Source organism: Pieris brassicae, chromosome 8 (assembly GCF_905147105.1).
Source record: "Pieris brassicae chromosome 8, ilPieBrab1.1, whole genome shotgun sequence".
In the NCBI taxonomy this organism is placed as follows: Eukaryota; Metazoa; Arthropoda; class Insecta; order Lepidoptera; family Pieridae; genus Pieris; species Pieris brassicae.
The window spans coordinates 16,211,453-16,236,252 of NC_059672.1; the positions used below are offsets into that span (position 1 = coordinate 16,211,453).

Consider the following 24,800-nt stretch of genomic DNA (forward strand, 5'->3'; position numbering starts at 1 on the left):
ATCCATTTTGAAAGATCTATACACGATTTAAATAACTTCGCTCGATAGACAAAAAATCCAAACATAGCCAATTTTTGACACTTCGAATTCATTTTATGACGAAAATGTATACAGAACATGAGTTTGAAATTTACACGATATATTTTATTGCAAGCCAAGCAATCCATTTCAGAAAAAAAAGATAAAAGATTACATAAATGTAATGTTTTACATAACTAATTGTTATTACGGGCCGGCGCGCCTCAGCTCTCCATTTCGTACCGTAGTCCACCCCGAGACACTGACACAGCAATTCGTGCTGGAATAGGGCCTTAACATCTTAAACCTGCCAGTTTCAATCTAATCAAAATCTATAATTTATTTTGGAAGTATATCTATGAATCATGTATTACGAGAATTCATAATATTTGATAAGATTAGATAAGACCTATCAGCCGCAAGACAAGGAAGAATAAACAATATTTCTGGTTTTTATAAATTGCATTGTTTTTTTTATTTCATAAGATCAATATATACTCTTTAGATGCTGATCATAAATTGAAACGAACTCCTGTCAAATAGCTTTATATAGATAACCTTTACAACTCCTTTTAAATACAAAAGAGATAAATTTGTATCTGTGTAATTTGCGCCTAGGATTAAAACCAAAACAGATATCAAAACATTTATTTCACTTATCCTCACGCAGTAAGTAAAGATTTTATGTATTTGTTGTCAGAACTAATTAAATCTTCTTTCATTTTATTAATTTCCAGCATCATGTCCGCGTCAGATTTGACAGTTTCTTGTATTTTCTTGCATTTTCGTAGAAAGTCTTCGATTAATTGTTGTCCCTCCAAAGTCTCTTGAGTTTTAACTGAAGCCTCGATTTCAAATAAATTTGTTTCGAGTTCGGCCTGTTTGGCTTCTGCATACTGTAAAAAAATATGGATATTATTAATGCAATTTTTCTAAAGTATACTAGTTTTTAACATAGAGGGCGCTAGCGGTTATATATCAAACTCAGCTGACGTTTCATTGAAATGATGAGGAATTGAATCTGGATGATACAACTGTATTTCTTGGAATCACCATGGATTCGAAACTTCATATTATATTAACGTCATATTAACGAATTGGCGAAGATACTTCTGCCTGAAGTACTGCAAAAAAAGTTCGCTCACTAACTGATGTCGATACAACTATACTTGTTTATTTTATTTACTATCACATCTTAATGACTTATGGCTTATTATTGCATGCTGTTGATGTGGAAACTATTTTCATCCAGCAGAAGAGGGCTATTAGTGCAATTTATAATTTAAAATGTGGGAAATCTCTGAGAGATAAATTCAAGGAAATTAACATACTTAACTTTCCCTTGCAATATATAATGCATGTATACAAAAATAGTGATAAGTTTACTAGAATAGAACATACGTACAATGTATACGTATAATGTATACGTACAACGTACAATACTCAGAACAAACGGAGGCTGCAATTTCCCGGTACTCGACCCTGAAGCTAGTAATTCTGTTTTGGGAAAAGGGAACGCCTCTTTAATAAAATCCCAGAGGCTCTTTTATCTCTGCCTTTTAATACATTCAAGTAATGTATTAAAGAAAAGCTGTGTAAAAAGGCTTAAAGCAAAGTTAACGATTTTCTAGTTGATAAAAGTGCTAGAGAGGCTGCTTCTAATTAATTTGCGATATTTATTTTAAAATAAGTGTTGTTTGATTATTTGCTATATTAAAACAGTACCAAGAGCTTTTTACGCCGGCTTTTTCTCTCGACCTACATCCGCTGTCTTCTTTGCTGATGAGTAGGGATGTCTACTTATTTAAATTTAACCACCTAGTATAAGTGATACTTGTAAAATAAACATTTTTTGTAATTCTGGAACGAAGACTTCATTTGTTTTTAAGTTCCAAAAAACAGTGATAAATGAAATACACATCAGAAATCTAATAGCAAAATGTTGTTTTAATTAAAAATATAATAAACTATATCACAACTCTATTTTATATTGGCAGTCCTATTTTATAATCTTAAAAAAAAATTTGAAAGTTTTACGCCGGCAAAGATTGTTTTATACTTTAGTTTCCAGGAGTGAAGAAAACATACCTCAATAATAGATTCCGGTAAATCGGCCAATTTGGCGACATGCAATCCTAGAGAATGTGTTGCCGGCCCAGGGACGATTTTATGCAAAAGTAGCAACTGGGAATCCACTACGGAGGCTTCTGCGTGTGAATTCACTATTACATTGGGATGGAGACTCGGCAATCGCGTCAGCTCATGGTAATGTGTCGCGAAGAGGCAGAAACATTTGCTTTCTTGCGCTAGTTTCCTGAAAATAATTAAACACATTTTAATACTAAACAAAACTTATTCCACAGGGAGTGGAATATATATAAAAGTTAACACGATAACTGGCCCTTGGAGATGCCTTCAGCTATAGTTCTATTATATTATATAAAAAGGACGGCAACGCACTCGCGAGCCCTCTGGCATTGGGTGTCCATGGGCGGCGGTATCACATTACATCAGGTGAGCCTGCCCGTTTGCCCACTGTTCTATAAAAAAACAGTAAATGGTGATAGGCTGCTTTAGGTATTACATAAGAAAAACAGTTACAATGAAAATTAAAAATGAACAACTCATAAGTCTTCCGAAATCACACAAACAATATCTAAATACAATTTCTTTTAAATTTCTTAGAATATTGCAAACTTCGATAATAGATGGCGTTGGTATGTCAATAGAGTCAAGTAATAAAATAGTTCATTTTGATACGACAGATCTCACAAAGCAATGAGACGTCGAATTATATGAAGAATAATAAATACGCATTTATATTTGTCAGCCCTTTTTAAAGCATAAATAAACGTAACATTCTAGGTGTCTATAAAAGACTTGTTCAAACAAACCCAGAACCCATATTACGGCTTTTTTGATTTTTTTTATGTTAGTAATCATAATATATTGAAAGAAAACACTTTTTTATCGGATTGAGGCTATGTATTATCATAAACTTATAATTATTTTACGGAAATTTACCCGTCATCTTTTAGTCGATACCAACTCCGGGGAAATAAATACAGATAACATAACTTTTTTTTTTTTTATGTAATAGCAGGCAAACGGGCAAGAGGCTCACCTGATGTGAAGCGATACCGCCGCCCATGGACACTCACATTGCCAGAAGGCTCGCAAGTGCGTTGCCGGCCTTTCAAGAATTGGTACGCTCTTTTCTTGAAGGACCCTAAGTCGAATTGGTTCGGAAATACTTCAGTGGGCAGCTGGTTCCACATAGTGGTGGTGCGCGGCAAAAACTGCCTTAGAAAACGCTCAGTTGTGGAACGACGGACGTCGAGGTGATACGGATGGTATTTTGTATTTTGCCTTGACGTCCGATAATGAAACTCAGCTGCGGGTATTAGACCGAACAACTCTTCTGAACACTCCCCATGGTAAATGCGGTAGAAGATGCAGAGGGACCCAACACCCAACCCCAACCCAGTTTCTCTGCAGCTGTGATACTTTTGACATTCAACACCTTTTTTCTTCAGTCACCGTGACCACGCACGCTGTAAAGCACGCGAAACGTCGGCAAAATTTAATTATAAGTTTATAATGTATGTGTATAAAAAGTGTTTTCTTTCAATGTGTAAAAGCTATGTTAACAAAAAAGACAATAATAAAACCTTATATATGTCAGGGAATGTTCTGATCGAGTCCATTGACCGTTAATTATTATTGATGCTTTGGTTTATTATTGAAATCGCTTCTTGTTTCGATTCGATTTTGTTGTAATTGTTTCACAATTTGGAATCATTTGTAAAGAATAAAACTACGAATATTGTTACGACCAATCAGAACCGAGCAAATGCCTCGAGTGGGCGCCATCTTGATTCTGGACAGTGCGTTAAGGGAACGCAGGATATTAATGAGTATTCAGTGGAACATTGTGGTGATAAGACGTTGGCCCAAGTTGGGTGTATGTGATTTATGCTTGAGTAGATTGTGATTAAAAGTGAGATCGAATTCTTGAACTCGCCATAATTAAAGCTAAAGGTGTTATTTGTAATGAGAATCAATCTAAATTTAATACTGTACGAAATGGACATCGTCATGTCCGTATCGATGGAGTGACGATAAATTACTCCGACAAATATAATATATATATATATATTTTTTGCAATAAAGGCTGAAGGTTCACCAGATGATAAGTGACACCGCCGCCTGAACAGTCATTTTTTACATTCACACTGCCTTTTATTAAAATTATTTACGTATATGTAAAAGGTTCCCATACTCAGCAATAGCCCAGGCGATGCCGCATCCCTCATAAGTGGATGTGCCGCGCCCAAGCTCATCTACTAGGACTAATGAGTCCGGGGTTGCCGTCTGAAAAATATATAAGAATTAGAAAAACTTTAAAAGTAATACATAGATCAAGGGGGGGGGGGTTTGAGAGGGAGAGTCATTATTTCAACTTAACTAAGTTAAAATTCAATTTTCAAGTATTACGATTAATCTCTGAGTTAAAATGTAACATTTGAAAAATTTTCAGTAAAATACAAAAACATTTTATAACTGTTTTTACCCTATAGTGTGACTTGTGAAAATGTGAAGAAAAAATGATTTACCAATTATTGTACCAGCAATGGTTCGGTGGCCTATGATACACAATGTTCTAACAATGATTATGCCCTGAGTAATCAAACTAAATAAGGAATACAATTCTCAGCCATACAAGGATACTTTTGCTTTCAGTACAAACACAGAAAGTCCATAAAATTGGCAAATATCGAATTACTACAAATCTAAAAACAATATAAAAAACATGGCGATGGATCAAATTATGCATTTCCCTCCCAAAAACGTTAAGTGTTCATAGATACTTGAACATTAAAGGTGTTGGAAACTAAAATATAACCTCACCCTTAAAATAGCAGCCGACTCAATCATCTCTAACATAAAAGTGCTCTGTCCCTTTTCTTCTCTATCAGTCGCTCCCACTCTCGCGCAAAGGGCCCTAAGTTTTGGCACCTTAGCACTAGAGGCCGGAACCAAACAGCCCGCGTGTGCCAGTAGGGCCACAATGCCACAAGACCGCATCCACGTTGACTTACCCCCCATATTGGCACCTGTCACTATGTGCATCAAACACGAATCTGGAATCAAGCTAACAAGATTAAAATTATGTCAATTTTAACATTTTATAAAGAAATCGAGAGCTGCCGAATGTTAAATTTTTCATTTATTTGGGTAGCCATCATACATCATTTTCAAATGTATGACCAATCACAACGCCAAGATTTTTAAGCTTAAAATTCTGACAGCTATCATTTTTTGACATGTAAGAGATTACAAGCCTTTTTGGCCGGGCACATTTCTCAATTTCAATACGAGTCTGAACATCCAAGTCTATACATACATTTTATTTGTTAGTGAATGTATCCATTTTATTTTGTACGGTGCTCCACCTTAAAAGTGGTTTTACGGCGAGTTATAATTACGCCCCTTTTAATCACAAACAGTAAAGAACGCGACGTGACAGCTAACATTTCATTTTTTTTAATGTTTACTAAACCCGGAATTACTAGGCAGTGATGCCAGCTAAAGAATATATCGAATTAACTTTAAGGTATTTCAAGTTAATTCGATATATTGTTCGTGATATTGAAATATTTGTTATTTTTGTATTAGGTCACTTGACTAAATAATATTAAGATCTACCTTTTTTTAGGTAATACATAAAAAATACATAGCATTTTATTTTCTATTGCTGTCAAACGGGTCAAATTTCCTCTTTTTCGGAGAAGAACTTTTTTAGTAGCAACACTTATGAAATAACAGAATTCAACGGAATGGAAAGTCGTATAGGTCTGAAAATATTCAGTATTTTATTGAAATTGGATTTTGAAAATTTCTTGTGCTCTGTTTAACGTACACTACTTTTTAATTATCAATTTAATGTGCGCAATTAACACCCAGTGTAAAGGGAACCCGGCATGTTTTTAAACCTAAAAATCTAACAATAGTGTCAGGCACAAAAGTCTGACTAACTACACCTACTTGTCTATAAAATTGAAAATGATCAAAGAATCGGAATAGGCGGCCAAGACCCATAGAGCATATACTGAACTATTACTATTTTACACTCTTTATGTGTAGAGAGACATTAGGAAAAATAGTGATACATCTTATGTGGTCCTTCGATCCGGAATTCAGTCAGCATCCTATCAATTGTCGCGCTCCTAAACAATACTGCTATGGTTACATTAATATAACCCACAGGTTTTCTAATGTAACATATTGTGATTATATTATATTATTTTGTAAAAATAAAGAAATAAAATATAAAAATATTAAACTGTTATTTTGGCATAGATATCTATCATAATCATACCTCGTTTAAAAACAACATCATTCGGTATGAAAGAGACACCCTCTTGCACTTCAAGACATGGATGTCTCACATCTCGTAGTACGAACTCATCCAAGCTTTCTGTAATGGTTGGCCGAGTGTATGGGTAGGGGGCAGTTGAAGCCGCAACCGCGAAAGAGACAAGCACATCCAGCTTTGATAGAATATGAGAAAGACCGAAGAGACATTCTGAATAACCAGCTGAAAGAGGTGAATAAGAAGGTTAATTTACGAGACAAGAGTAATGGATGACAAATTCAGTCTTATATTTTTTTTACAGTAAAGGGACAAACGCGCAGATGGCATCTGATATTAAGTGACAACGCTGCTCGTCCGAAAGTCAACCTTAAAGCTCTCGAGATCTTTGCAGGCCTTTTAAGAATGGGCTTGTCTTACACAAGCCATGATAATCAGCAGGATTGTTTCATAATTAGTTAAAGTTTTCAGAATTGTTAATCAGATGCATTATACAACTTCATAAGTACAATGTCATAACTAAAATGTTTAGTTCAGAAACATAAAATTTAAGTAAACGTACCAGCAATACCAATAATCTCCGCTACCGTTTTATCTTGTTCCTTTTCATAGATAATTTTACTTTGAACATAGTCTTCTGTTATGCGCTCTAGTGCGTTAGTTTTGAACCTAACGCCACCCTTGACCGCGTCTATTATAGTGTATTTTATGTTTCCACGTAAAGCTTGTTCCTCTTTTAGTGTTACCCTTTAAAAAGAAAAAGGGGGCCGTTCAAGTATTACGTAAGCACTATAAGGGGGGAGTCTTTGGATTCTCTTATTTGGTTATTACGTCAACAGTAATTATTTACTTTTTCACATAATATTACCCAGTCTTTGCTTGAAAACGAAATGCATTAATACATTGTGTTATTATTTTGAGAGCTTTGCTTACTTTTGTTGACAAGGGGGGAGGGATAAATAGGATTGAAATTGAATTTCATAACTCTTCATTCATACTCACTAAAGTTTATGTCTTCTAAGTGAAATAGTTCAAATTGCTGATGTAATGAAAGTTCCTACAGAATTTTCTGAATAAAAGATATATATGTCGGAGAAACACCTTCCCCAGTGACGTCGTCAACAGTGGTTGCAGATTTGGTGGGCGTCATGAGGGTAAAGCGCGAGCACAAAACACGACGATTGTAGTTTTCACAATATTTTATTTACACTGATGATACACTGATATTTTATGGTAGTTATTTAATAATAAATTATAAGTTTTAAGACCGATCAGAGAGTTCAATGCACCAATCTAGCGACAAAAACTCAGGGATCCAACTCGATCCGTCTCCACTTCAAAAAGGCCCCGTAGCAACCAACGGACTGGCCTATTTATAGATGGCGCTTCGACCCCACTCGAGCAAAATGCTCTGCTCTCATTGGTCGTTTGTTTAATAACGATTACAATCTTATAAATTAGAAAAACGTAACTAATTTTAACTAAAATCACTAATTTGTTAACCGAAATATGTTTTAGGTTTTATAATATCGTAAAATCGCGTATTAAGTTAAATTAAGATTAATGCAACGTGTTTAAATGATAAAGAGAATTTAATGTGTTATTGTACAATCAACAAGCAACTCGTTGAATGGCTTCCTCCGACATATATATATATATATTTATAACAGCACATCTGAAAGTCTTTTACGCCACCAAACGTGGAGATCGTCAGAAATGAAAGCAGCAGATTACAACTGCCAAAGTGGAGCATCATACTCTTAGCAGTGAACAAGCGATCGGAAGTCCAAAAAAAAAACATTTATTCATATTGGTACACCTTGGTGTACATTGTGTTGACGTTCAGAATCGTCAATAAAAATGAAAAATAATAAATTAAATGTTTCTAATTGTACATTTACTGCCAGTTCTCAAATCAAGGGCGTAGAAAGTAAGAGAAGAACTGGCAATACACTCTCCGTCACTCTTTTTAATCGCAACCATTACACCATGTTCCACATGACATCTGAAGTAAATAAATAAATAATAAAATAAAATAAGGAAGAGGAGGAACAGCACAAAGCCAAAAGCATAATCTACTTATAAGACTACCTTTTACTGACACAAATATGTTTCTGTCAGCAAGAGGCATGTTAAGACAACTCACCTAAAGTAAAATCCATTTTGTGGATTATTTTCAAGTTTGATAGTCCTTTTGGCGTCCATATCTAAGTCTCTTGCAGCCTTGTTCAATTCTTTTTCGGCGGACAGCTGTATATTTTCCATCTGTTCGTGAAGTAATTGAAGTTGCTCGTCAAACGATGGTTTCACTAGGAAATCGCCTGCAAAACAAATGCCAAAGATAATAAAAAAACCAGTATTACTAAAAAGGGGTAAAATGTTATTAATTAAGTAAAACTCTCTTGTCTCTGATTTGAATTCAACCGGTTATAAAATATATATTATAATAGTTTAAACTAAATAAACGTATTAGCATTTCTACAGATGGTCATACTAGGTCATTACTGTGTTCAGGGTGACCAGAACGAGGTACAGAATTTAAGAAAAATGAAAAGTTAAAATTACAATAAAGGAATAAATGAGATATTAGTCTAATTAGTTAGTAGTAGAAATAAGTCTAATTAGATCTTTGCAAAAGAAAAATCTTCTTCAAGTAACGTTTTCTATCTCAACGGTTCGAATTTAAAAATTCTATTCAAGTTTCACATGAACAAAATCGATTCTAGAACCATCAACTTCAAGCATTTGCGATTTGCATTATGCAAAAAAAATTGTTCGGCTCATGTACATGTACTAGGTTGACAAATAAATTGGCTCATCTCTTCTCTATCTATCTCATTTCTTCTACTACGGAACTATTACAATGATCACGTGACAAACGCCAGCATTATTAACTATACAAATTCGTTGAGCCGTAGTCAAGTCACGATTATCAAAAACATTTTTTACTTTAGCCCATTCTTAAATTATTTAAAAATTAACGAGAGTAACACTTAGCTAATTAAATTTATATTTTAGAAATGTCCTTATTCATGCACAGAAACATACATATTTTTAAGTTGAAGTGAGAAGTAGACATTGGGAGAAATTGGCTGTGCCAAAAATCAATCTGGAACTGTTTAGAAAAAACACCTTTTGTATGGCTATTAAGGTTTACAATAATTTACCAAAAGAATTGAAAGATCTTCCGACTAGTCTTTAAAAATCGACTTGGTGTAGTTACTTATGAAAAAATGTATTACTCAATAAATGATTATTTGCGTGAACACTATAGTTGATATAAATTTAATAACATTTGATATGATACGTACGATACAAATAATATAAGAATTGACCAATTTTAATATGACTAATAATGTGAAACTAATTTAATGACAAAATTGCGCGCCATTGTATGGCAGAATATGCGAAATTACTGTGTACCACCTTTTTGTACCATATTCTTGCAATAAATTATTATTATTATTAAAAATACACCTCACCTCTGTCCACAGCATCCATATCGACAGTAGCCTCTATCATCTGCTGGAACTTTTCCAAATCGTCATTCAACTCGGAAATCGGTTCGGCCAATGAAGAATGAACAGTTGAACTGTTGGACTCTGACAAACATTGGAGTAGATTCGGCAATCTTTGTATTGCCTGTAATTAAGAAAAATGCACATATTTAATATACCTTAACAATTTGTGCATGTAGTCAACTATATACAATATATGTATTTTACATAGAACACGTGATTATTCTTGACAAAAAAATTACGATATAAAGAAAAAAAATATACCTGATATATCCTATAACAGTCATGTAAATTTGCCTTTTTTCTAGTAAGCTTCCTGGCTAAGGCCTGCAAATCCGGGATCCTTCGCAAATGATCTTCATGCAATTGTAGTCTGAGCTGTGAGTTCTCTACTAACAATTCTACGATATCTAACCGCTCATTAATAAGGTTTATATCTCTGAGAGGTTGACGAAGCCATTGGGCTAAGAGCCTGAAAAGAATTCAACATTAATTTAAAACGAAACTAAAAGCGACACTAATCAGCGTATACGCACCGTTTTCCTTGTTGGGTGCGACATCTATCGAGTAGTCCATACAAACTCCTCGTAGGCGCATGAGTGGAGTCTCCCAGCTCCGGTAACACATTCAACGCGCTGAGTGCCGCCGCGTCCAAATGCAGGAAGCACTCTGCTTTTATGGAGTTCAGGCGAAATCTGAAATATACATATTCTAACACTTAATCGGTATCTTGCATTCTTAAGTATACGTGCGTAACTGAAAATGTTTAGAACTGGCCAGTTAGAAACATTCCTAATGAAAACTTTTTTGAATTTCAAATTTAGAACTCTTTGATAACCTAATTTTGTTTATTGCATTCATTTGTCATCTGTTTTTGTGAATTGGCGGCAAATCTTAAACTCTCGTTATACGTAAAAATGAACCTAACGTGAGAAAATTTTCGCGTTATGATTTATTTTAGCATTTTTTAATGAAGCCCGATCTCGCGTCACTATTTACAATTGGTTTAACGAGTTTAAGCGTTGAAGTAGCAATCTCAATGACGATGCGCGTGAGGGACGTACTTTAACAGCGACCACTAAAGATAACAAGTGCTGTGCGACGCATGATAGAGGAAGATAGAGAAGAAGAGAGTGACCTATCAGCAGATACGGGCAAGCCTAGGCATTGGTATGAGTCAAGTTCAAAAAATATTACACGAACATTTAGGCGTCGGGAAGCTTTGTACCAGATTTCCCATACTTTAACCGACGACCAGAAACACCTTCGCATGGACTGGTGGATATTTGACGATGGCAGGTGTCGAGATAATGAGTCATCCGCCATACAGTCATGACCTGGCGCCCAAGAACTAAAGGTAAAATTCGAGGTATTCGATTAATGAGCACTGAAGATGTGGTGAAAGCGTAAGAAAATGCCAAAGAAGAGACCCCTAAGGAAGCATGGGCCCATTGCTCTTCTTAGTGGTGCCATCGAATGCGACGATGTGTAGAGAGGAACGGAGATAACTTCGAGACACAATAAAAGTATTGGCAACTTTCTGCATTGAGCCGTTTTCATTTTCTAAACATTTTCAGTGTTACCTGGGTATACTAAGCAGAAAAGTAATTGCTATTTATGAATTTACAATCTCCTTCCGACTTCTCAGAAACAAAAAGTTCACTCGGGATTTGAGTGCCGCGATGTCGCGGGTAAATCGATTGCGAGGAAGTTGTATGGATCTGGTGAGCGCTCAAGTCGTTTTTCGACGTCTATATATTATTTCCTGCATATTTCGTAAGTGTTTGTTTGTCCCCGTCTTAACATATGAGATGTTTGAGAGCATAACTAAAATAAATACAGAGAAAAGATACAAAGGACTTATGTTCCTCCAATCATTTTAATATATGTTGTATTCAGATGGGAAAAGTCGATCCAAATAAAGGAGTGTAGAGGAGGATTGTTAAGAGCGTACCAATTCTTAAAAGGCCGGCAACGCACTCGCGATCCTTCTGGCATTGAGTGTCCATGAGCGGCGGTATCACTTAACATCAGGTGAGCCTCCTGCCCGTTTGCTCCCTGTTCTAAAAAAAACCTAAAGGGCTTAACCAGTCTGACCAGTGACGGTTCAAGTCATGTAATGATATCAGAACTCGAAAGCAATTCAATATTGCCATTCATTACATCATATTGATTCTAGGTGGAGATTGTAGATGTCGCTACAAGAGTAAATGACGTCATGACATTTTCAATGATAATACAAAATAATTAAATAGGAATGCAATTCTGTATACAGATTTTTGTTTTTAAGAAGAAATACACGAATCCCATAAATCAAATTGGAAAAATAATTGGGACTAATTTCAGTTGGCAAAACTTTGAGTAGTAAATTAAAAGATATAAAAAGTGACCATATGAAACTAACATAACGTTAATAATAAATAAATTCAAATCACAAATCAGGTTATAATAAAAAGTAGATATAATATGCAAAATGGCTGACTATTGTCTTGATGATATCAATAATTTAAAGTTGAGAGAATTTCAAAAAAGGGAAGAATAATTATTATGGACGAGGGGAAAAATATTGTACAGTCAAGAATTGCTTTGGTTCCAAAGTATATTACGAAATAATTATGAGCTTTTTACCTTAACATTTACAAGGAATTATTTATGAAATAACACAAGAAAGTTGTGTTAAATGTCACAACTAAAAACTGTAGCCTACAAATAAATATAAGCTGATGAATTCTTTAATTTGTCAAAAGTGCGTAAACTTTATTTCGCGGAAAACGATTGCCAGTTATAAATTAACCCAATTTCGTGCAAATGAATGCGGCATCTAGGTCATAAACAGTGTAATAATCGTATCAATAGATGTTTCTAGAAGCACGCGTTAATTATTATTAATTGTTGATGTTATCATTTTATAGTTACTTCCTTTATACGCAAAAGATTATTAGATATAAAGCTGAGCTAAAACACTGTAATAATACGGATTTTGTTTTTATCAAAGGGTAAATTTTAAGTTACAAACTACCGTTACGAAACAAAAGTATAAAACTTTGCAAGAAAAATATTATTCCTGTATGTATGTTAGTGCGCCTCAAAATATCGGATTTATACTTAAGAAAACACTTTTTAACCGGCTTGAAGCGATGTATTATTATTATAAACTTATGATTATTTACATAATTTTAAATTAAATTTTTTCCGACGTTTCGCGTGCTTTATACAGTGCGTGGTCACGGTGAATACATAGCTTCAATCCGGTTAAAAAGTGTTTTCTTAATGTAAAAAGCTATACCAGATTTATATTACTATATTATAACTCAATGAACAATTTTCTAATAATGAAAAAAAATTACATTTTTTCCCGAAAATTAACACAAAACCAAATGTATGAGGGATACATCATAATTGTAAAATAACTCACCTTCCAAAGTTAGTAGCATCGTTAACAAGTGATGTATATCTTATAGCTGCGGCTAAGCTCAACATGGCAGATGCCATTCTTGTTTCGGGAAAGGCATTGGCATCTTGCACTTGAGAATCCTTGAACTTTAGAAGACGATTTAGATCCTGTATCAGGCCTTCAGTAGAGAAATCGGTTTTTTTCAACCTTGTCACTGTTATATTGGCACGTTCCATTACTTTTTTCAGCGCTTTGTACTGTAAATATAAAAATCTTTCTTGTGGGTTATAGGCACATATTTAACTGATATCTCAAAGAAAGTGATCAGCGATAATATCTATCTCTGTATATAAATTTACTATATGAAAATTAATAAATACAGTCGACGACATCGTTTGTAGAAACATACCGGTTATATTGACTAAAATCAAAGGTCCCGGCAAATTTATATGTATTAAGTACTTAATAACAACGTCATCGGCTGTTAAAATCGCTTTTTACGACCAAATATGAGATTTTTATTATTGAAACTTTTTATTTTCGAATGTGTTTATTTTATGTATTATTTTAACTTCTTTTATTGTATTAATGTATCTGTTTTGCTTCCAAATAAATAAATAAATTTTAGACTCTAATTGCCACTTAAATGACACTGGTTACTTGATGAAACTCCAATTTGTACCCAATACAAAGACGAAATGCTCGAGGCATTTTTATATAAAACAAAACCTTACAAACACGCCATATCCAAAGGGGATACCTAAAAATAAATGACTAGTTATATAACATAACTCGGCGTTACAAGCGCTTCTACAGCAGTCGTGGTCAGTATCTATAGATAAAAAAATTAATAAATGTATAGTACTCGTAGACAAAGGATAGTTTAACTGACCTTTGTCGTTTTTTGCATCATATTTCACATATGAATAAAATTGTAAAGAAATTCTTAGATTATAAAAAAAACGACTTCAATACAAAGTTATACTCACATCATCATTTTCGGCTTGCGGTATTATACATTCAGTTGGCGCCATCTGGACAGTAACAGTTTCCAGTTGTGTCAGCAAATCGTCATCGGTGAACTCCGAGACGGACATTTGGTAGTCATTACCTGATACACACGCCACTCCTATGAGGCGACCCTGGAAATTGAAGGTGGAATAGAAGAGCGTCATTCATATATTTAGAAATTATTTAAAAAAATACGGTCTTGGTCAGGCCATAAATGGTCAGGTTAATGACCCACTTGCTAGCCATAATATATAAAATATCTAAAGAGTTTACTTCAAAATAATGCTGTAAATAAAATATTCTTGGAAAGAATGTTTATGTTTATACTTGGGTTATCTTTGCTTCTAGTATATTAAATGCCACGGGGTCAAGAATCCGAGACCATATCAGTTATCATGGTCAAGTTTAGATATTAAAATACGTTTACTTAATTTCTTGTATATATGTTAAGTATATAAAGAAGTATACAAAAGTGTGGTGGAAAGATAAACTGTCCACTAGTGACGTCAAACAAACTTCTAGCTTCTAAAGCAATGCTATATATATTGATATATATATATATATATATGTTTTACATTGTTAATCAACACGCTGGCTTTCGCTCAGACAGATAAACGTTTTCGACGCTGCTTTATTTAAATCAAAATGCTAGCGACTTGATTGAATATCGACATTTAATTAACTGTCTAGAGATTCAATTAACTCTCTGATTTAACTACATTACTGCGACATATATACAAGAAAAAATCAAGAAGATTTAAATCGGGTGAGCGGGCGGGCCACGAGATTGTACCACCCCGCCCTATCCATCTGTCTGGATACTCCTCGTTAAGGTGGTTTCGAACTAAGCGGCTGTAATGCGCTGGACAACATGGTGTACATTTTCTGGAATAAATGGAAAATTTCCATAACTTCAAAAATACATGACTTAATTTTTTTTTAATTTTTCTGATAACTGGTGTGGCATTACCTATGAGAACATTTCGACTTGACGTCGACTTTTGGGACACCCTGTATATCGCACACTTGAAGCCAATATTATTATTATAATTATATTATTTTTACCACACTCATAAATTGTAATTTAACATTCTCGTTTCCGATAATGTCCAATAACACGTCACTTAGATTTACGAACTTTTCAATAAGTCAAGTTGTTTTTTTTGTTAATCCAGCGTCGCAAGCCCTCTACCCCTAATGTTTCCTTAGTTATACGCTCATGTTTCAAACAATAAAAGCCAGTTGTTACTCAGCCTCTAAGTGTTTAATTTACTTACGCCACTGAACTTAATTAGCGAAATGTATAAAAATACATATAATACGTTCTAAACAGAAGGAAAATTTTGCTAGGTTGCATGCGGGCTCCAAAAATACATAAGTATAAAAACAATATAAAACCTAACATTTTTATACTTTACATGGTATATAAGGGATTTTTGCTTTATATAAACAAATTTTAGGTGAAATAAGTTACTAATGTCATCCTTGACGAATAATAATTTTTCTTGCATTTCTAATTTAAATTTATATTGGAAAATAATCTCGTTTTCCTTGATTAACAGCCGTTTTTCCATACTTAAAGTACACGTTAAAGTCAAGCCACTGTTGAAAAATCTACGGCTCGTAGCAATTACGATGTATTTGGGATATAAGCCCATTGGTGTACAGTCGGGAATCGGACCTACGACCCCAGGGATAAGAGACGCACTTTGAAGTCACTAGACCAACACTGCACTGCAATATTTTTGTACATAATAACTAAAAAAATAATTACCCTAGTGACAGCATCAGTCTTGATATTGACGGCAATTAAGCAACCATTATCATTTGTGAATCCTTCGCCCAACACCTCCTCTAGTTGAGACATGCATCCTGGTGATCCTTTGTACTTGAGGATCCATTCGTTCTTACTTGACGCTTCAGATGCGTAGATCTCAACGCGGTAACGACGTACCTTAAGATTTAAGATTTTAATTTAAAGTAAGGCATTAAGAAATGGTTATTGAAATAAATTATTATCTCTTCTACACTTTCCTCTTACAGTAACTCACAATAGTATAAAACTCGTACTTAAAAATTTACATGAGCGTGATTCACTTTTGAGAATTAAAATTAATTTATAAAATATCTTCGAAATATGATTCATGCCTCTTTCATATCGTCTCATTTCAGTTAAGATCTATGTTATGTTTAGTCAATTGTAGTTACGCATTTTTTTGCGAAATTATCGCTTGTAGGTCGTCCGCAGCCCTCTTAATTATTATTGTATATGCTTACCAGTTTTTTTTAATGTAACAGGAGGCAAGCGGACAGGCGGCTCACCGGATGTTAAGTGATACAGCCGCCCATGGACGCTCATATTGCCAGAGGGCTCGCCAGTGCGTTGCCAGCCCTTTAAGAATTGGTACGCTCTTTTCATAATACTCAGCTCCATAAGCTGCAGGAATTAATCCGAACAACAGTTGTTCGGTATTCATGGTAAGTGGGATAGAAGATGCAGGGAGACACCACATCTCTACGCAACGCCATGGGATCAAGCCGCTCGAAAAGTAGCTAGCTGGTCTCGCTCTTCGTTGAATACGGTCAAACGGAAAGGGCTGGCACCAGTGCCAGAGTGCGCCCTGGGTAAGATCTCTCCAGGAGATCTTACCCAGAGCGCTTTATAGAGTTGCAAGCGGTGGCCCGGAGTGAAGTACCGTCTCGCCTTGCTGAGCAGACCATCTTAGAGGCTAATTAAGCCTTCCATTCTAAATGATGGGATGAGAGATGCGCTCCAGGAATCTTTCTCACCGCACGAAACTCTAGTACAATAGAACCTATAACATTACTTCACTGAGGTTTTCTGAGAGCAAGTGTTACTGCCCCGGTCGTGCCTGCCCCTTTAGTTGAAGCTGGCAACAGCATGGCACTCCCATTAGGAAGGTGTTGACTAATTAAAGAAATAACTTCTTTTAAAGTTATTTCATCTGCGGGCGATGGGGTCATCTCGTCCCGAGCACTTTTTTCACAACTTTCGTATAGCTCACAACACAATCAAATTGATAGTTTGAGGTTTGGTTTGTTAGTTCTAAATAGGCCCATGAAGGGCTTCAGAGTATTCCATAAATAAATAAACTAATTGTTCGAATCTTGAGAACGTTGGTGTTTTCCATATTTTGTACGGATCATAGTTCTGGTCAATTCGTGCAGCGGAATGTAAAAAGATAAGGACATTCGAGATGTGGTGTTGGAGGAGAATGTTGCGAATCCATAGACTGCATAAACAAGTCCATTCTCAACCAACTAATAACCCACAAGACTGTCATTTACAAACGGGTGTTTAGCTACTTGCGCCATATTGCCAGAAGAGAACCAAATAGCCTCGACAAGTTGGTAGGGACGAGTGATGGCAGGAGAAGTCAGGGTCGATCGACTACCCGTTGGTCTGATCAGGTATAGACAATTATGGGTCTCATAATGCACTGAGACAAGCTGAGGATATAACGGTATGGAGGCAGCAAGTCCATGGATACCTTAGGACTTTTCAAGACAAGCAGTCAGTAATTAAGTTTGCAAAGAAGAAGAAAAAACTAATTGTTACTATTTTAATATACTTACTAATTATTGGATTATTTATCATACATAGGGTTGTGCTAGGAGCCGACTTCAATATAAATAATAGTAAACTGTAGTGCGTGATTAGATACAATTAATATTCCGATGATATATGTGACAAGTAATATCTATAAAAAATAAGAGTTATCAGCACAATATAACGTACCAACAATAACTTCCGAATCAATATATCAAAGTTCCCTTTCGAGAGGACGAGATAATCTTGCCGATTAGGTTCAATTCCCATCTTCTTGATGTTGGATACTGATGAAAATACCTCCCTCGCAGCGGTGGTTGCATCCGCACCATGCACACTGTAGTAGTCATTGCGATCAAAGATTCGAACAGTTGTGGGAGGTTTCTGAAAATTTTGGTAAAATTATATAAAGGCAGACGATATAAAGAGAATATGAGGCACAACCTTAACAAGAAAAGCTAACTTTAGAAAATAATGGAAGCAGCTGGAAGAGAGATGTGTGGACCCATTGGTCACCAAAACTGGCTTATATATATTAAATTAAAGGCTTAATATTTTAATATATAAAATTCTCGTGTCACAATGTTTGTTCCCATACTCCTCCTAACCGATTGTTATGAGTTTTTGTATGCATATTCATTAAGTCTGAGAATCGGCTACTATTTATCTTTCAAACCTCTAAGTGATAAGGGTGGGCCACCCCTAAACTTTGTTTTTTTATTTTAATTTATTTATGATACAGCATACAAAAACAAATACAACCCTTAATTTTCAACCCTTTACGATTAACCCCTATTTTTTATTGTGACATAAAACATGGTTTATATAGTGAAAAGTTCACAATACAACCTAAATAGTTTTTATTCCGGAAAACCGAACAGTATCTGGAGTAGCATAGCAAAATGTTCCATGTTTCTATGTACTAAACAGGTAGGCTATGTAAAATCAAATTAAGGAGAAACGAAGTTAGCTGGGGCAGCTAGGAATAATATAATAATTAGGTATGTAGGGCATTAGTGTGTTGATCGACACATTTAATGCGTTATTAAGGAAAAAGTCAGTTATATTCTTTATAACTGTGACTGCATCCTTGATAAACTGACCTACATTTATAACAGGAACAATATCACATTATCATACTTGATTTATACCGTAGAGAAAAATAATGTTTATTTTAAACATAAATTTAAATGTCTTATGAATTCAGGTCTATTTAAATATTATGATCTAAGCATGTCTCAAAAAGCTTTACTAATTGGTTGCCGAGTCCGTATTTGTCCTCATATGATTCACTATCATGTTAAGTCATTGAAGAAAAATAAGTAATGATCGCCGTCGTTTTTCAAACTTATATTTATTGGTTAAGCAGTTCAAGTGTGGACACTCAAGAATTAGTTCCATATTTTTTAGTAGAATATCAAATATGCTTAAATAGCAATTCGTCTATTTTGTTTTGGTGACAATGACAAATACCAATATGTAATCATTCGGTGAATGATTCAGGTATTCATCACAAATATTAATAAATATGTTGTCATATATTATGTCAAGGATTTAAGCGCAAGTGCGACGCATTGACTGCCGTATTTTGCTCGTTGTCTTTTCTGAGAAGAGTCATGACCGGTCAGGGGCTATCATTCTAAGATATAATATTAAAATCTGAATAAATTGTCATCTCCTTCGCGAGCAATGTCAGTGCCTTTAAGTTAACACTGTGAAGTGCTTGTTATTTGTCTTTAGTGTAAAATAAAGCAAAGTAAGTATTTTATTAAACGGTTTTATTGTATATTATGCTGCGAGGTCACGGGAGGCAGAGATATCTTTTATGTTATTTAAATTATTATTATTTATTATTTTTTCTCATAGTTTATGCATACATCATAAAAATTATAAACAAGTTAAATGTTTTAAAATACAGGAATAATAAAATATAATTGAATACATTTCAGATTTAAACGGAAGCCAGTATGAGGCTCCTAATATTAATAGCCTCTGTGTGGGCTTTAGCTTATGCGAAGCCTGAAATGTACAGAGAAAGTGAAGATTTTCAGTATTCAAGAAGTTCTTCAGACGAAGGCAAAAAGTCAGGATTCTATGGATCTCAAAGAGGAAACATGGGAGGTAATTACGAACGGGCACACAATATGGACGGCTTAGCTCAGCACCAAATGAGTACGGCTGTTCGTCAAGTAGAAGGTGAACTCGGCGATGGAGCAAAGGAAAAGTCAGGCAGTGTTTTCACAGCAGCAAACTCAAGAGGAATTTTTGGATCCGGGCATTACGATCTCAGCAATCTACAAGGACGAAATTTCGACGAGAATAGTAATAGTGACTCACTATCGCATTCATCTTTAACCTCTCAAAATACTGGTTACAGAGGCCTGGCGCATAGCTCCGGTTATAACAGCGGGTACACAAAGAGTTCTAGACAAAGTACGGGTTTTGCGTCTGCCGATTACTCTGCAGATCATTCTACTGATTTTACTCAAAGTAAAATTGTAGATGGTGCACAACAAGCTTTCAACCAACACAGCTACGGTAACCAAGAGGCTTTAGGCAGTGATTACAAATATTATTCTCACGGTGGAAATCGGGCACATAATCAAATGGTTGGTGCAAATCTTCACAGCGCTTACGATTCACACGGCAGAAGAATCACAGATACTCCTGTAAGAGTTATTATGAGGCCAGGTACAATTGTAACAGTACCAGTTTCTGCTCAAACATATGACGCTTCATCTTCGTCATTAAGAGGTGCATCCTATGGTCAAAACTCTTTAAATACAGAAGCTGAAGAACTAAGCAATAGTGGTAGCAGTGTTTATGTAAAACCAAACACAGTCTATTATACTAAGCCAACACATTATGAATCATCCTACAATTACCGAAAAGAATGGGAGAAACACAACGCGCACCCAGAAGCATATATTCCGACAGAAAACCCATTCACAAAAAATAGTGAACTTTATGACGATTCCCTTTTATTACAAAACGCTAAGAGGCAATACAATGCGATAGATTCGAGCAGTGCTCACGTTGGTAGCGATGTTCTCCGGTCTAATATTGGTCACTTAAAAAGCGTGAATGCTGCTCAACAATCTAATAGCTATAATACAAAATCGTCATCGGGACATCAATCTCAATATAATTATGAAACTGCAGATAACCAAAACGCAGCAGCATCGGCACATTCAAATTCCTATACACTGGGAACTCAAAATACCGAAACTGCTGTTGATGCAAACGACTTAGTGGAAAACATTGACTCAAAACCGAAAAGTTATCACTCTTCTTATGCCTATCATAAGTCATGGGAGCGACGTGGCGATCCTTACGTAATAAAACCCATTGGTGGAGATAACAGTGCGCAAATATCACAAAAACTTGTATCTGCGTCTGCTAACCAAGGCATGTATTCATCTCATCAATATGGGTCTCTCCACAATCAGGCGCATCAGAGTTTAATGAAAAGTGGTGTAGATTGCGACGAAAACGGTCACGTCCGAGTTGCCCGGTCATCCCAGGACCATCCTCGGCAACAGGATCAACAACATGAGGATCTAGGACAAGAAATCCAAAAACAGTGGGGCGGATTAGAGGACATGGGGCAGCAGACACAAAATAAATGGGATAACCTTCAAGAACAGTTTAGTCAACAAAGTCAGAATTTAGAAGATTTTGGTCAACAAAGTCAGAATTTAGAAGATTTTGGTCAAAAAAGTCAGAATTTAGAAGATTTTGGTCAACAAAGTCAGAATTTAGATGATTTTGGTCAACAAAGTCAGAATTTAGAAGATTTTGGTCAACAAAACTTAGAAAATTTTAATCAACAACATCAAAATATTGAAGATCTTGGACAACAAAATCTAGATAGTTTTAATCAACAACATCAAAATCTGGAAGATCTTGGACAGCAAAATATAGAAAACTTTAATCAACAACATCAAAATCTGGAACATCTTGGACAACACAATCTAGAAAGTTTTAATGAACAACATCAAAATCTGGAAGACCTTGGTCAACATAATTTAAGAGATTTTGGACAGCAAAGCAATAATCTTGGCCAGCAATTAAATAATCAATGGGACAAATTTGACCAATTTAATGAAAAATCATCAAGTAAGTGGATCTAGTGTAAATTGTGTTAATACCTACACACTCAGTCATTTGTATAACTTTATGTCTGTCTTTACGCATTAACAATAAAAACGCCTACTTGTGTTTTTAACGAATTATAAGTTATTATCATAATACTGCATTTCATTTCTCATTTGGTTTTGTATAACTATATTATATAACTCTGGCTTTTACTTATTATATCTGATATTTACTTTCAATAACCCTCCTAACACTAATAATCAATAATAATATAAAAATAATATTCAATGTAATATAAAATTTGGGAATACATTAATTAATACATAATTATATTAATTAACATGTAAAGGGTGTACTTATTCATCAAAGTTTTACACAGATTATTATTTTGTTAACCCTATATTATGCTAACAAATGTGCTCTTGTGTTTCCTACGAGCCTGGTTAGTTTTGTTAAAACTAAGAAAAATCACTTAACAAGTATAAAAACACAAATATGGAGTCCATATGAAGGAAAGAAACGGAATCACTAAATATAATTCATTAGTACTAATTTGGCTTTATGACAAATGATCTTTGAAAAAATTAAAATACTTTTTCAATTTATTAGGCATCGTAACTGAAGAAACACCAGAATCCTTTCAAGAACCAAAGGTGAATAAAGAAAGCATAGGTCCTTTGTCAGACTTTAACCAACACCAAGAAAGTGACAAACAAAAAGCAAATACCTTTTGGAATCAACACCAAAACTTTGATGCCCATGATTTTTCACAAAATACTGATCAAATAGAAGGCTTTACAAATGAAGACTTTCAAATTAGAGACAGCCAACAATTGCAAAATCAATTAGAATTGCAAAAGAAATTAATCGGAACCATGTATGATATTTTAAGTAAACAAAAAACAAGTGACGACTTTCAACCTTCAACCTCTTATAGTAATCCAATTAATTACCATCATAATATAAACTACAATGATGGTGAAAACCAATATACAGGATTTTCCCATTATAGTCACGAAGCTAGTAATAATGGTATGAGTTCATCATGGCAGAAACAATATAATATTCAAGAAAATAATAATAACAAGCCAACAGCACCGTTACAAAATTTTTGGAGTAAGCTAGATAATTTGGATACACAAGGAATGATAAATACAAATAAGGACACAAAAGATGACAATTTATTCACACAAATGTCAGATATTGACTGGAGTACCTCAAATTGGGGGCAGTTTCATGCACACCATGATAACCATATGTTTGACAGCTCCTTTGCTCATAATGATGGAAAAAATACTTTAACTTCTCAAATTTTAAAGGCAACCACTTCAGTAAATAGTGTATTGCCAACAGAAATAGTGGCAACAACATCTAAACCTAGACATAATCCAATATCCAATATGCCTGTAAGCCCCATTGATATTGGCCGTGGAGACATAGGGGCAGATGAAACAACTGAACCAAAGAATGAAAATGAACACACAAATGTTTATATTCCTAATTCACCTCACAGACATTATAAATCTACAGAAGAAATTGAATCTTTGAGTTTAACAGAAGAAAATGATAACAGTGCAAAAGCATCTGTAAACTCTCAACAGGCTACTGAAGATATGTGGAACCAATTATTTAAGCATCATAATGTAATAGAGCATAACATTGAGGATATGTCTTCAACTCAAACCTCTACAAGTACCAAACCAATTAAATATAAACCAACAGAAAAGTATAGTAATACTTACACAGATAAAGATGCTATTCCCAGTATAGAGAAAATAAATAAACAAAAAGGTATGACATCTCAAGAGGTAGAAAATACTGCCCATAAAGTAGAACCATTCTCATTACATAATGAACAGAAAAATAGTGATCAACAAGACTTACTCCATTCATATAACTTTGAAGAACAAAGTCAGGAACCAGCAAAAGAAAGTGAGACTCAACAAAATGTGAATGAACAATTTGAAGATTTCGGACAGCAACTTCAAAACACTTATGACATTGGACAATCTAGCCAATCCTTCTGGGAGCCAACTAATTCAGAACATAGTGAAGTACAACAACTAGAAAATTTTGGAAGTTTTGATAACAATGACAACCAACAATTTGAACCATTAGAAAGAAGCAATGATAAACTTCAAAGTCAGAGTTTGTTGAACTTTGAACAACACAAATCTTGGGAACCAGTAATTAATCAACCTAACAACCAGCAGCAACAACCTGTGTCTTCAACTATTAAAACATTAAGCCAAGAATTAACTGAAAAACAAGGTCCCCCATCCCACCCAAAAGTAATTGTTCCAGAAGAAACAGCAACAGAAAAAGCAGGTTTTTGGAAATCTTTTGGGAGCAAATTTACAGGTGCAAAAGAAACAGTAGTATCTTGGTTTAAACATAGTTAAAATATAATAAGCGTAAAAATAACTAAAATGTTAGAATTAAGTTATATAAAACTATTTTTATGTATTCCTTACCTCAGGTAATGAATTGAAGTATTTAACAAAGGCTTGTTGCTTGACGGAGTCTGAAAAAAAACTAAGTATTTAAGAATAATATGTTTGCATGAAAGATGTGGATAAACATTACAAATACTTATATATTTGAACTGAAATTTTATTTTAACAGTTTTTTAACTCAATTAGTTATTATAGAACTAGTTACCTAGGTTTAGGGCTTGAATAGGTTGAAGCGAAGACATTATTTGCAAAAGCTCATTAAGCTTGCCCTCTACTAGAAAAATATAATAACAAATAAACTTTAATTAGAAACTAAACGTGTATTTGAAAAATTCAAATTGGATGATGACAGTTGACA

At 34.6% G+C, this 24,800-nt stretch overlaps 2 protein-coding genes across 3 annotated transcripts; one reads left to right on the plus strand and one right to left on the minus strand.

Annotated features, from left to right (window-relative positions):
• Nucleotides 1-652: 652 nt before the first annotated feature.
• Nucleotides 653-24,754, minus strand: LOC123712726 (DNA mismatch repair protein Msh2). Its single transcript, XM_045665950.1, has 16 exons — nt 24,648-24,754; nt 24,461-24,510; nt 18,078-18,272; nt 16,092-16,271; nt 14,296-14,448; nt 13,328-13,563; nt 10,449-10,607; nt 10,177-10,384; nt 9,877-10,036; nt 8,541-8,715; nt 6,957-7,141; nt 6,401-6,619; nt 4,930-5,162; nt 4,301-4,392; nt 2,107-2,332; nt 653-914 (listed from the first exon to the last, which is right to left on the minus strand). Exons 1-16 carry the CDS (start codon nt 24,682-24,684, stop codon nt 681-683), a joined length of 2,742 nt encoding a protein of 913 aa, XP_045521906.1. The 5' UTR covers nt 24,685-24,754; the 3' UTR covers nt 653-680.
• LOC123712725 (GATA zinc finger domain-containing protein 14-like) lies at nt 19,483-24,591 on the plus strand. Of its 2 annotated transcripts, XM_045665948.1 has the most exons (3): nt 19,483-19,644; nt 19,838-22,007; nt 22,596-24,591. In XM_045665948.1, exons 2-3 carry the CDS (start codon nt 19,856-19,858, stop codon nt 24,386-24,388), a joined length of 3,945 nt encoding a protein of 1,314 aa, XP_045521904.1. In that variant the 5' UTR covers nt 19,483-19,644; nt 19,838-19,855; the 3' UTR covers nt 24,389-24,591. The 2 variants fall into 2 exon arrangements, with proteins under 2 accessions (XP_045521904.1, XP_045521905.1); XM_045665949.1 differs by lacking the exon at nt 22,596-24,591 and having other exon boundaries at nt 19,484-19,644; nt 19,838-22,139.
• Nucleotides 24,755-24,800: the final 46 nt, after the last annotated feature.

What these genes read in the sequence shown, in the direction of transcription:
- LOC123712726 (XM_045665950.1), bottom strand. Translation starts at nt 24,684, where the DNA reads ATGTCTTCGCTTCAACCTATTCAAGCCCTAAACCTAG. An exon ending in TATGGATGCTGTGGACAGAG is followed by an intron (nt 8,716 to 9,876) that starts GTGAGGTGTATT and finishes TTTGTTTTGCAG; the next exon opens with GCGATTTCCTAGTGAAACCA. An exon ending in AGTCGGCTGCTATTTTAAGG is followed by an intron (nt 4,393 to 4,929) that starts GTGAGGTTATAT and finishes TATATTTTTCAG; the next exon opens with ACGGCAACCCCGGACTCATT.
- LOC123712725 (XM_045665948.1), top strand. Translation starts at nt 19,856, where the DNA reads ATGAGGCTCCTAATATTAATAGCCTCTGTGTGGGCTTTAGCTTATGCG. An exon ending in ATTTAATGAAAAATCATCAA is followed by an intron (nt 22,008 to 22,595) that starts GTAAGTGGATCT and finishes TCAATTTATTAG; the next exon opens with GCATCGTAACTGAAGAAACA.